Genomic DNA, 12,500 nt, shown 5'->3' on the forward strand with positions numbered 1-12,500 from the left:
TATAGAAATGATTACCAAACTATATCTATAGTTTTGACAAAAATTTAATACGTGCAGACATTAAATATGACCTTAAAGATCATTTTACAGTTGCCAAGTGACTAAAAATGCCATCTACCTGAGTACTTAAGCACAGTTCTATGATATATTTCCTGTTTGTTGTCAAATTAATAAGCAATCCATCTCCAGGTCAGTCCTCATAGTCACCAGAATCCAAATTTGTAAATATTTGCTACAGAATGTTCATTTAAAAACATTTAACTTTAAACGAAATTAATGCTCAGTAAGACAATTAATGATTTCATGTGTTACACATTACCCATACAAAGACAACAATAATTGAAGACGGTAAACAAGGTAAATAATTATTGTAGTTCCAACTCTTGACAGTCCCATTATTGGGTTTTACCAAAAGTCTTCATGGGTCCTTGTTCACAAACATTCTTCAGGAAAGGATTGACTGCATGGAATGTGGCATGTTTCAGTTGTTAGTCAGACTTCACATGACCATTCAAAAGACCTTCTTCAGCAGGGGCCACGGCAGAGTTCGCCTCACCATTGGTTAATGGATCCTGACATAGAAAAACAAAAGGTCTTGAATTTTAAAAAAACTTACAAGAAGCACAATTTGTGATGAGCAATGGGTCCAAACAAGATTTTAGCTACAGTCAAAAACATTTGTTTCCTGCTCCGGAAGCATAATAAAAGTTAAAAAGTTTTACAAACTTGGAGCTAAAAGTTAAAACTTATGAAATATTTCGTCCGTTTTTCAACCGGACTTCATCAGTCAACAGAAGATACTGAAGAGCCTCAAAACGAGAAGAAAATCTATGCATCAACGCCATACATCAAAGGAATCTCGGAATGCCTGCAAAGAGCTTTCAAGTCACTCGAGGTTACACTTATTCATAAACCCGTCAATTCTCTAAGATCACAATTGGTACGTGTCAAGGACACAACTGTCAATCTCAAGAAATGCGGTACTGTGTACCAGATCCATTGTGATAAGTGTAACAAGGAGTACATTGGCGAAACGGCCCGCTCTCTGGAAATCAGAGTGAAAGAATACCAATCAAGAAGTTCATCAGCTATTCATGAGCATTGTTGCCTGGAGGGCCACTCGGTGGACCCAAATAAGACAAAAGTACTATCAACCGAAGTTAACACCTTCAAACACAGGATAAAAGAAGCTATTCAAATTAAACTTGCGAAACCGGCGTTAAACAGAGACAATGGTTACGAATTAGCAGCTACATGTATCTATGACACAATTCTAACCCCCAAGAGGCCTTAAAAACCCTTTTTTAAAATTCATCTTTTTAACATTCATATCATTGACTGATGAAGTCCGGTTGAAAAACGGACGAAATATTTCATAAGTTTTAACTTTTAGCTCCGAGTTTGTAAAACTTTTTAACTTTTAAGATTTTAGCTGATATACCCCATCAACAATGATGCTTATCATCCCCTTCTATTATTTTAATCAAAAAAGAATTGAAACGTGCTTTGATTAAGTAAGCTCTCAAGAAACCGGTCACCCTATACAATATACATTGTATATTGCACTTATTTTGTCATGGCCAATAAGAACATGAGCATCAATTTCCAAAAAGGGAAATAAAACCTCATTAGTCTATAAGTTGGTAAACTTAGCCTGTAAATTAATCTTTTTTGACAGGATCTCAGTTCACCCCACAGTACAGATGTAATTTATTACCATCCGAACATTACATGTAGCTGACTAAGCCCAATACAAGGAACATTAACAAGAAACTACTGACATTGATGAACCAAATATAATGCAATTATTAATATTGTTCACTTCCCTATTCAAGTAAGATTTCAAGTGCACTTTTATGCTAAACTGCAGAATACCCAACTTCGTTCTTCAAACGATGCCGTTACAAGAACACAATTCACAATAGTGGCCAGCCATTGATTTTTTCTTTGTGAAAAATTTCAAATAAAAGCGTGCGTGGCAAGAAATTGGTGCCTCCTGCTTTAAATAACGTTTTACATCATTGCTCGAACACGTACGTGTCGTGACTACAGTAATTCTGATAATTTCGTCACCTTGTGATAGGCGATCGACGTGGGTAAAAATAAATAATCCTGTACTTTACTTCATTCTAACACTCAATCTTGAATTAACCAATTCTTAACGCTGTTAAAACGTTATTCCTACCAAAATCAATGACGCTGAGCTTACGTGTACCTTGTGGCTTGATTCTTTGACACAATTTGCTTTCACGCCCTCGAGCTTCGGTTTGCCATTCCATCTGTCGATGAGGGGTTGTATAAACTTGTGCCAAATGAATAGTAAGATTGGCACAAGTATACACGATATTCATACCATTTTGAAGCACGTTACTTTTTCTGTATAACAGGAAGCTGCCTTCGATAAACTCTTGCTCCTCTTGCACTCGTTCTTCTTTCAAACACAGTGCGCATGCTTGCCCATGTTCACTTACCGCTGATCGAATAGCCACAGGCGCAGTAATGGAGGCTGCCTTGGTTAGGATTATTTTTCGCTTTTGTGCAAGCTAATTTCATGTGCCATTTGTTATAATATAGCCGTATTGTTTTCTGTTTCTTTTACAGGACTCCTTAAGGGCTATCTCTGAGACAGATCAGGCCAAAAATGCACTCTCTCTAATGCAAGTTTATTTCAACAACATTGTGAGAGACCCTGAGAATCCAAAATACAGAAAAATTAGAATAAGTAAGTTGTTAAATGAAAGATAAACTTGCGTTCATTATCAACTTGACTTTTGCTTAATTTTGCCAGAGGGAATGAGATTACGAGTTAATGAGACTATTATGCGACGTGAGTCAGACTCCTCAATGTAATCTCACGCTCTGAAGCCTGAACAAGAAATTCAAGTTTTTTCCATATGATTCAATTAAATGTACTGTAAATTCAAAATCTTTTTTAAATCAGCAAAGGAGCTTCATCTAATACTGTTTGAGGAGGTGGGTGTATAACACAGGTCAACGTACGTGTCACTGTGCTACAGACAAATAAACAACGCCAAAAGTGTCTCCTAGCCCTGATAACTCTACAAAAGTGTTGTTTCAGTCCAAGGGGAAACTTTTGGCCTAGTTGTTCATTACTGGAACAGGGATGACTAGTTTTGACCTGTGTTTTGGACCTGCCATGTTTGAGTCAGTGACAACAACTCATGACATCAGGTACCATCTCGTAACATTAAATGAAATGGTGACAATGGAACCCACTGGAAACTCGGAAAATCAGAGCCCCAGATGGGATTTGAACCCACGACCCTCCATGATCATTCTCACATTTGCTCACGTGGGTGGTTGGTTGGCCGCATCGTAGATATGCTTTAATGTGACTGCGTGATACTATGCTGCTGTTATTTGACTCTGTAGCTGCATGATGCAGCTCGAGTCAAAGACCCACATTTCGACCTTGCTCACCATAGTCTCCAGCAGCTCAGTGGTTAGAGCATCCGACTAGATCACAGAGGGTCATGGGTTCAAATCCCATCTGGGCTCGGATTTTTCCAAGTTAATTTCCAGTGACTTCCATTGTCACCATTTCATTTAATGTGTATAAAATTATCATTCTCACATTTACCCTGTCTTAGTTGGTAATATTATTATAATTTTGTCAGACAATATTCCGAAACCTTGAAAATATTCCAAATTGGAAATTTGGGTAATGTGAAAACCAGAATAAAATGCGTTTGACCTGAGAAAAGTTGGTGCCATTACATGTTATGAGAAACATAATTAATGCACCCAACAGAACAATTTGAAGAGCTAGCCTATGAATAACAGCTAAGCTGTACACATAGGTCACGATCTTGTATTAATATATAACCCTTACTGTTTCCCTCGTGTAATTCAGTGGTCCTCTGGAACCCTTTACTGTAGCCTCTGAGATCCACAGCTTTGTAATACCAGAGTTGTCTCAAATGTCAACATTAATGGACAAATAATAATTATTATACAAGTACCGGTAATCAATTACACATGTAAATGGTGCTGCTACTTTTTCTTTTGCTGAATCAAAAATAGAGGAAACTATTCCCTCGGAATAAATAAAGCTATCTTGTAACAGGATTTAGAAACAGTACAAAAATAATGTGTTCTGGCTGTCCTCTGTGAGTGTGTTCTTTCCAGCAGAAATGACCGGTTTGGCGTAATGTCTCCGAAAAGGCTCAATTGTGGTGTATGAGGCCACCTAAGCAAAAACAGCCACAAGTCAAAAGGAGTTTGCCAAGTGCTGGGACATGTGGATGTACATGTAGATGAATGTACTTGTATGTTGTTGAAATATTGCATTGATTGAAAACTCTGAGAAAATCTGAGTTCCAGATGGGATTTGAACCCACATGTCCCTCTGTGATCTAGTCGGATGCTCTAACCACTGATCTACTGGAGAGTGGTGAGCAAGGGTGAAGTGTGGGTCTTTGACTAGAACTACATGTATATATAACACACTTATAGAGTCAAATAACAAGTGAAAGCATAGCTTATAACTGCATCACAAAGTTACCTTAAAGCATAACTGAGATGTACTTGTACCATCCAACAACCACCTACTGTAAGTGTGCAAAGTGGGCTCAAGTCCCATCTGGTACTCAGATTTTTTTTCGAGTTTCCAATTTCAAAACTTACTACGTGTACAAAGCTGCATGTATCTTCTATAAACACTCAATTTGTCACTAAGTGTAGTCTGCTTATAGCCTTAATTAACTTTGTTATCATGTTTTATAAATTGTGTAATACATGGATTTATAATAACCCGGTTTACACTTTACTCTTTTTTTTTGGACAATTATGTATGTGTTCATGCCAATTAATTGCATGTGGCAGTGCAGATAAACTTGAAAGCCTACATGTAAGCTACTTGCATCACTGCTCACAGTTTGCTTTATTTCCCCATTTGTGTAATTTAATGTGCTCTTCTCTCCTTTTTCTGTCCATGTAATGTATCATAGTGTTGATAAATGTGTACATTTGGAATGAAAATCTGAAACGGGACAGTTTTGTTAAAAGGTCAAATATCATAGGCTTATTCCCATCCATTTCTCCCCCTTATCACCTTCTGTTCCCTCTTCAACAACTTCCACAATCTTCCATGAACTTCCACGTCATCTTCCACGAACTTCCAACTTTCAAGATCCGTTTAATCCACTATATCTCAGCATACAGCGCAATCTAACACGAGCAGGTAACTCGATCCTAGTCTTGTTGATCATAGATAGAAATCACATGTATATTGTAACATCCTCCCTTTTGGAAGGTTGAAATACCGGTAGATGAAAAAAACGTCAGTGTCATTTCAGTGCAGAATCAAAGGGTCCATAGAACAAATCTATCGGTTGGTGAGTTCAATGCAAGACGATCAATAAGCGATAAACACTAATCATTATGATAACAGCAACAAAAAAAATTAAAATCATTAGTCTAATCACAGACATAGTCCTTGAGGTATGCTGGGCTCTTCCTGAGTCGCTCTGACCTCCGATACTGTTCCGGGACGGTCGCCACTTCAGGTTGTGGCTCTTGAGGGGCACTACCCTGATCGGGGGTAAATGCTGTTGTTGCAGTCGCCTTTTCATCTGCACTGGCTATACATGTATCCGGTTCTGGCTCTGCTTTGCTGGGTTCAGCTGGCGGTTCAGACGTGGTTCGCAGATGCTGTCAGTTTCTGCGGTAGACTGCTCCATCCTCCGTCTCAACAGTGTGCGACCACTCGTCAAGCCTTGCAGTAACTTGGGCCTTGTACCAAGACTTGTCACCAAGCTTAAATGGTTTCATTTTAACAACGTCACCTTCAGAGAGGCTGGGTAGGTCCCTTGCTGACCGGTTGTAACATTTAGATTGAGCCTGCTGGCGTTGTCGCAGCTCTTTCTTTTCACTTTCGAGGTTTAGAGTCCTAGGCAGTAGTATGTTCTGAGTTGTAGGGAGGAGTGTCTTGGTTCTTCGGCTCATCAAACGTTGTGCTGGGCTGGCTGTCAGGTGACGGTACTTCAGGCGCCGTTTCTGTAGCAGACATGCTGACACGATTATTGTAGCTGTAGTTCACGTGACTCTATAAGTGATAGGCGAAAGATTCGATGTCCTATTTCGCTGCCGCCATGTTTCAAGATCCGTTTAATCCACTATATCTCAGCATACAGCGCAGTCTAACACAAGGAGGTAATTCGATCCTAGTCTAGTTGATCATAGATAGAAATCTTATGTATATTGTAACAGTGTACCGGGAGGTTGGTACCCAATCACTTAATTTTTGCTGAAGTCAGTTATCTCCAATTGTAAAGGGAGAATAGTTTTTTTTTCAAATTTCAGGTAATCCAAAATTCAATTCAGCCATCTGGCAGCTAGAGCAAGCAAGAACTCTCCTTTTGCTTTCAGGATTTGAACAGGTATTTGTCTTTTATTGAATTGTGGGAAGAAATGCATTCCAAGCAGATATTATCATGAATAATAATAATTTTGCCATTGCTGCAGTAGTTAATCGTGTGTTTATACAGTATTCAATGTTTATTTAAATCAGAGGCTCTGTGTCCTCTGTATCTAACATGGGCTCTGTCTGATAAATTGCATTTGTATAAAAGTTTTTGTGGAGTTTAATAGGGATTGAAGCCCAATTTTAACCCATTTATCATTTATCAACAGTGTTACACCTTTGATTGCTTTGTTAAAGAATCTATTCTAAATAATCAGTAATGATAATAAATTATCAGATGCATGCTGATTTCAGTACGCATCATGGACAATTTGTCCCTTTCTTCTTTTGCAAACTTCAACATCACACATGCCCGAGAATACAGACAGCATCATAGTGTCCCCTAAGATCTGCTCTTCAAGTAAATAAGGTGCATATTACCAGTATTAGATGTATTGTTGGAAAGAAGCATCAAATGCTTAGACTTAACACGATTCTTTGTGTTGGATATCAAAATTGGGTGTACATCAGACATTCTAACCCCTTTTTAAAGAAAATAAGGAGTATTTTTTTTGGTACCAAAGGCACAAACCTGTAGAGATCTGAGGGTATTCCCCCAGGAAATTTTGCAAATTTTGTTTATCTCAAGTGGCATTTCCTGCATTTTGACATCATTTTTTGTGGTATTTCTTTAAGGTCTTCATTCTTACCACTGGAGTCTCAGCCACACTTGTCCACCATAATGGAGTAAGACTGGCCTTATGAGTCTGCACAATTCAGGTGTTCAGTGGAGAGACTGGGCTAGACATTATTGGATAAGAAAGTGTAATACATAATGTTTTACACTCAGACCGCAAATTCCTTTCAGAATTTCATGATAAATCGAGAAAATCTGATAAAAAAAATTGGGAGAACGGGAGGCAACACATCAAAGTGGGAGGGTTGGAATGTCTGGTGCATTTAATTACTAGCGTTTCTGAACATACTGTAAGTGAACAGAAGATGTACAATCTGCTCTTTAGGTAATGAAAAATACCATGATTATTACCCGTATACCGTATGTTTTTTTGTATTTCCCAACAGGAAGGGGAATTTCTTGTTCTTCCATCTTCAATAAAGCTAGATGGAACAAAGCTGTTGCTTGATGAAGCATTTGGAGTTTCATCTCCAAATGAAGCAAAGCAGCATGTCAATAGTGGTCCTTCACACTCAAATGAAAGTGGCACGGTGCTGAAACTTGCATCACAAAAAGGTAAGTTCGAATACAGTGTTTCAATGAAATAGGATACAATGGGGTTTAGCACTAAGTCTAATACTAAATAAGCTTTTTAAAAAACATTGACGTTTCTTTGTTGTCTCATTTCAGGGGAGAGTTTGTTTGATCAAGATGTCAAGGCTGACTTAACTTTGCTTTCATATATGCAGGAAATGGGTACTGAGTTAATTTGACAGTACATTGCTAATAAGATACTATCCATTTTGTTTTCTAGACGTGATACTATTTTCAATTTTTTCTTGTTGGATTTTATTTTGATAAAAACCTTGCAGATGAAATTATAGGTTTTCTCTTTTATGCTTGAAGACAAACGGTGAAGAACATCATGTTATCACAGTCTGTTATTCGTATTCTAGCTACTTGTACCAAATGAATATAATTATCATACCTTTAGGTTATGATGTTATTGCTGCTGAGAAAGCTCTGGTTGCAACTAAAAACAAAGGAGTTCAGCCTGCCATTGATTGGTAAAACTTCAAAGCTTTTTTTTTTATCTTAAATGGTTGATTAATGGTAAATGTTATGTAGAAAATACTAAAATTTCAAGTACATTTCCGAATCGATACAAAAATGAGAACTTAAAAATTTTAGGAGGATCCAATTATTGCAAATTGCACTTGAATTCTTGTGGAAAGATATTTGTCCTGGAAAAACTGCAAAGGGCAAAGTTATTGTGATGGTAATTTTAGTTCCACGTTACATATGAATGAACACTAATTTCCATTTTAAAAAAAATTCGCACTTACACTTGCTTTGAATAGGAGGCAGACATGAGCTCTATTGTTACTTTTATCTGGGTTTGAGCACTGTTGTTAATTTTACCATCATCTCTTACATTTTGAAAGTATTTTTACTAAAAATAGCAAAACTGTTGTTGCCCATCTTTGCTTTTAGTGTTATACATATTTGTAGCCAAGGTAACATAATTGGGACTCTACAGAAAACACTTAAATTTTGGCTGACATTGTTCTGCCCTTGTCCAAATGATCAAGTACCTACAGAAGCTCATGGCCATGAAGCATTTTTAAATCTGATTCAGAGCTGGGGATTTTTTAGTTTAAAAGTTACCTTATTTAGATGTGACGTACGTATAGCTCATGCATTTTCCCGTGCGTGCAGCTTCAATCTTATTTGGTCCATATTTGGGCGTAAAATTGGTGTCCTAAAATTCCAAGGAAAAGAGTTGCAAGTTACACGCTTCACTGAAGGTCATGTGATTCTGGTAACTAATTTTGTTGAGTTCCTAAGGGATTTAAAAGAGTAAATTGGATTGCATGTGCACCAAAGAATAATAATATCTCCATCTTATCACATATGGGGCAAAATTGCTGGATGCTGATTGGCTGAGACAGAGGGCATTTTTCTTAAGGACAAGGGCATTTTTGGTAATCAAGAGGGTATGATTTCTTGATCCTGAGTGGTTAACACTTGCCCATCCTGAGCAAGCAAAGTTACAAGAGAATCTTCTTCTAGATTCTGACTCTGATTTAAACATGACTCTGACTCTGATTTTAACATGTAAAATACAGATTAATTGAATTACGGTAAGTGCTATTTCTGTTGACAGCATCGATTTATTGAATTGAACTTTAACCAAAATTAATGAAAGCATGTTGAGTTGATTGTCATTTGTCGTGGCATTGAATGAGCTTCCCTTGATAATTTTGCCCTTTATGTGATAAACATGTCATCGCAATGTGGCCTCGTGCAATTAAGTATTAATTTCACTTGTATTTTCAAGGTTTTCCAAATTGCCCTCGTCGCTTCGTGACTCAGGCAATTTTGTGAAAACTTTGAAAGTATGTGTGAAATTATTCATTAATTGCCTTGGGGGGTCTATGCAATTACATGTACTAATAATCAAACTTATTTTTTAACGTTAGCAATAATTATTTTGATTAGGATTAACCAGAATCCTTATGACAAAAGTGTAAAACCACCAGCATCAGAAGTTATGCCACATGGTGTTACAAGCCAAGATACAACCCAGGCTCTCTGTGTTGGTAGCTCCTCTGACAGTGGAGTACACGTAAGTTGCACTAATATGTCATTATTCATACTGACATCATATAATTCCTGCATGTATTTGAAAAGTCACTTCAAGCACTGAGTAGAGACATTTTCCCACGTGTACGAAAAGAATTTTTCATTCCACCCAGCATGGAACACCCCAATGTTCATCTCAATACATCAATACAAGTGTGAATTATTACAAAAATTCACCAAGGAAAGTGCTTTGCATAGTATTTCTATGCTGGTTTGGTTTCACAAAATTCATTTTCTAATCCCATTCATGTAATCTTAAGTCTAAAAGCTAAAGCCCATTCCAAGTAAAGGTGACAGGATTTTTGTCTTTTTACCTTTTTTATTAATTTCCATCGTTAAATAATAAAATTTTGCCATCCTACTACAGTACTTATAATAAAAGCAGAGTCCACAAACTGACACAGTAAGCTTAACATTGTACCCAAATGTGACTGTGTTTTGTCTCAAACCAAATACATGTACCAATTAAATGAAAAACCTTTCTCCTTACAGCCTGCACCGGTGTCAAGATACCATAAAACCATGGCTGAGCGACATAAGTTTCAGGAGAAAGTCAGGCTGGAGGCCATTGAAGAAGCGAAGTAAGGCAAAAACTTTTGTACGCTTATGATCCTGGTAATCAAATGGTCCATTTATGGCCAAGACTGGGATTATTAATACCAGATCATCGCCATGCCATGATATTCCATAGTCCGTCACTTGTCATGATTTCTTGGGAAGCCTTTCAGAGCCGTGGGACAAGACATTGCCAGGGTCTAATTAACCTCAACCTAGAAAGCTGCTAGTCTATTTAGAGCCTTTTAATCATCATCAACCGGAAAAAGGGCTTCTCGAAATAAACTAGTTGCAAATCTACTTTCATCTGGAGTTAAAACGGTCTCAATACTTAGGTTAAAATACATGACTTTTACTTTATCTGAATGAGAACAACCTCCCATTAATAACAAGAAATCTTATTTTTGCTTCTCGCCAAAACCAGACGTTGCAAATTAATCTCTTTTCTTTGCCTGTAGGTTGGAAAAACAAAGAAAAAAACTTCAAAGGGAATATTTGCTGAGAGATATGAAGGATGAAAAGTTAGAGAAGGTACCAATTATGCATTTAACAATTTGGCTCGTTGATACGCGCATGCGTAAAAGCCTGTATTGTCATGACATGGATGTTATCAATCACGTTGTAACGAGTCGTCTACTTAGAGCGGGTTTCAATCGAATGTCGTAAAACCAAAACCAAAGTAATTACTTTGACAAATCAAAAAGGACGGAGACAATCCAGTAAACCAATCAAAACTCGAAGTAATTACAAGTAGCCGACACAAAGCGCGGGAAAATGTGCACGCGCGAGCCACGATTGGTTTTGGTTTCACTTTTGATTGGTTGAAAAAGTGGCGCGAGAACTTTGAACCAATCATTGATTGAAGTAATTCAAAACCAAAGCAATTCGCGAATTACTTTCGACACTCAATTGAAAGCCGCTCTATATCAGTGAAGCGGGAAATATGTTTTAGTCTTTCTTAACAATCTTTTCATTTGAGAGGTATGCTTGCATTCGAGGTTAGTTAAAAGGGACACTGCATGTATCATTTCTAACGCTTTCCGATCAAAATTCAATAAATTTCGTGTTGTAGACACCTTGATTACATTAAAATCGTTTTCAAAATAGCTTTTCACGATTTCAAGTTATAACCTAAGACAAAAATGACATGATTGACTAAAGGCGAGTTGTGGTGACACGGAAACTTCAAAATATTCACCCAACATTTCAAGTTACGTACACGACTATTTCTGGGCAATCCAGCTCCAGAACGTACAGTGTAATTTGTAAAATTTGGATTTGTTTAGAGCCATTGGCTGTTGTGGAGGAACATTCAATGGCCATCGACTGTCCTACAGAGGAATCGCCAATTTCTCCAATTTGGTATTCCTTCTCTAAAAGTTTCCTCAACTCTTCAATACTAGCCGCTACATCATGTATACAGTACAGAACGCGCAAAGAACATCCTTCCATTCTAATCCCATTTAACTCAACCATGTGAAAATACGACTGTATTTTTATAGTCAGTAAACGTTTTTATCTAACAGGCCAAACATGCTAAGCTTACAGAGAATACAACAGAACCCTCGACATGCGCCACATCTGATCAGGCGGCTGATGATAGGGAGTCTGCACTCATGGTGGATTTAAAGATTAGGTTACCAGATGGCGAGGTACTAGCATGCGGTAGCTATTTTAGACATGCATGTACTAAAATTAGTTTATTTATTTATTTACTTACTTATTTATATACTCATTAATAAAAAGCTTGTTGGGCACAACATGGTGCATACGTTTGGCCACCCTGTTGCGATATGTTACAACATGTTGGATCAAATTTGAAGGCGGTCAAACATTTTGGATTTTGCATGATGTTGTACTCATTTGGCTGCGTTCACGCAACATTATTAGGGACCTTAAGATCTACGACGGCGACGTCGACGAAAACGTCACCTCAAAATAGAACTTTGCTCTAGTAAAAGTCTTTCGCGATTATTCCATCTCGTTCACGTCGTACAATGTGGGCGAAGTATCCTAAAAATAAATTGGTACGAGCGGTTTCAGACTGAAAATTAAGAATGAAAGATTCTCTGTTGCATGCTCACGCTGTCGTCAAAACCTAAAGCGAAAGCTCGGATTCTAAACGTTTTTAACAATTTTAACATCAATTTTACAGTAGTGTAAGGCCTCAATTGAATTTTAAACTGTTTCACTCAAAAT

The 12,500-nt window shown here is 37.5% G+C and overlaps 2 protein-coding genes and 1 long non-coding RNA gene across 10 annotated transcripts in view; 2 read left to right on the top strand and 1 right to left on the bottom strand.

Moving 5' to 3' along the window:
• LOC138039213 (thrombospondin type-1 domain-containing protein 4-like) overlaps positions 1–79 on the top strand; it is a 40,492-nt gene extending 40,413 nt beyond the window's left edge. For all 7 annotated transcript variants that reach the window (XM_068885420.1, XM_068885416.1, XM_068885415.1 and 4 more), the window contains one exon: positions 1–79. This exon is cut by the window's left edge and continues 1,105 nt beyond it. The gene's annotated coding sequence lies outside the window, so the exon portion shown is untranslated.
• LOC138039218 (uncharacterized) overlaps positions 1–2,468 on the bottom strand; it is a 2,583-nt gene extending 115 nt beyond the window's left edge. The window contains exons 1-2 of the long non-coding RNA XR_011130386.1: positions 2,216–2,468; positions 1–572 (exon numbers count right to left, since the gene is read on the bottom strand). The exon at positions 1–572 is cut by the window's left edge and continues 115 nt beyond it. This is a non-coding gene — a long non-coding RNA (uncharacterized lncRNA). The remainder of the gene's footprint in view (positions 573–2,215) is intronic.
• Positions 2,469–2,484: 16 nt separating this feature from the next.
• Positions 2,485–12,500, top strand: part of LOC138039215 (uncharacterized) — an 18,093-nt gene continuing 8,077 nt past the window's right edge. The window contains exons 1-11 of one of the 2 annotated variants that reach the window (XM_068885421.1): positions 2,485–2,514; positions 2,602–2,722; positions 6,325–6,401; positions 7,121–7,171; positions 7,508–7,676; positions 7,791–7,856; positions 8,095–8,167; positions 9,603–9,729; positions 10,239–10,327; positions 10,760–10,832; positions 11,828–11,953. In XM_068885421.1, the coding sequence (XP_068741522.1) occupies positions 2,500–2,514; positions 2,602–2,722; positions 6,325–6,401; positions 7,121–7,171; positions 7,508–7,676; positions 7,791–7,856; positions 8,095–8,167; positions 9,603–9,729; positions 10,239–10,327; positions 10,760–10,832; positions 11,828–11,953 (987 nt within the window). In that variant the 5' untranslated portion in view covers positions 2,485–2,499. The remainder of the gene's footprint in view (positions 2,515–2,601; positions 2,723–6,324; positions 6,402–7,120; positions 7,172–7,507; positions 7,677–7,790; positions 7,857–8,094; positions 8,168–9,602; positions 9,730–10,238; positions 10,328–10,759; positions 10,833–11,827; positions 11,954–12,500) is intronic. The other variant, XM_068885422.1, reaches the window with a different exon arrangement.

Source organism: Montipora capricornis, chromosome 2 (assembly GCF_036669925.1).
Source record: "Montipora capricornis isolate CH-2021 chromosome 2, ASM3666992v2, whole genome shotgun sequence".
In the NCBI taxonomy this organism is placed as follows: Eukaryota; Metazoa; Cnidaria; class Anthozoa; order Scleractinia; family Acroporidae; genus Montipora; species Montipora capricornis.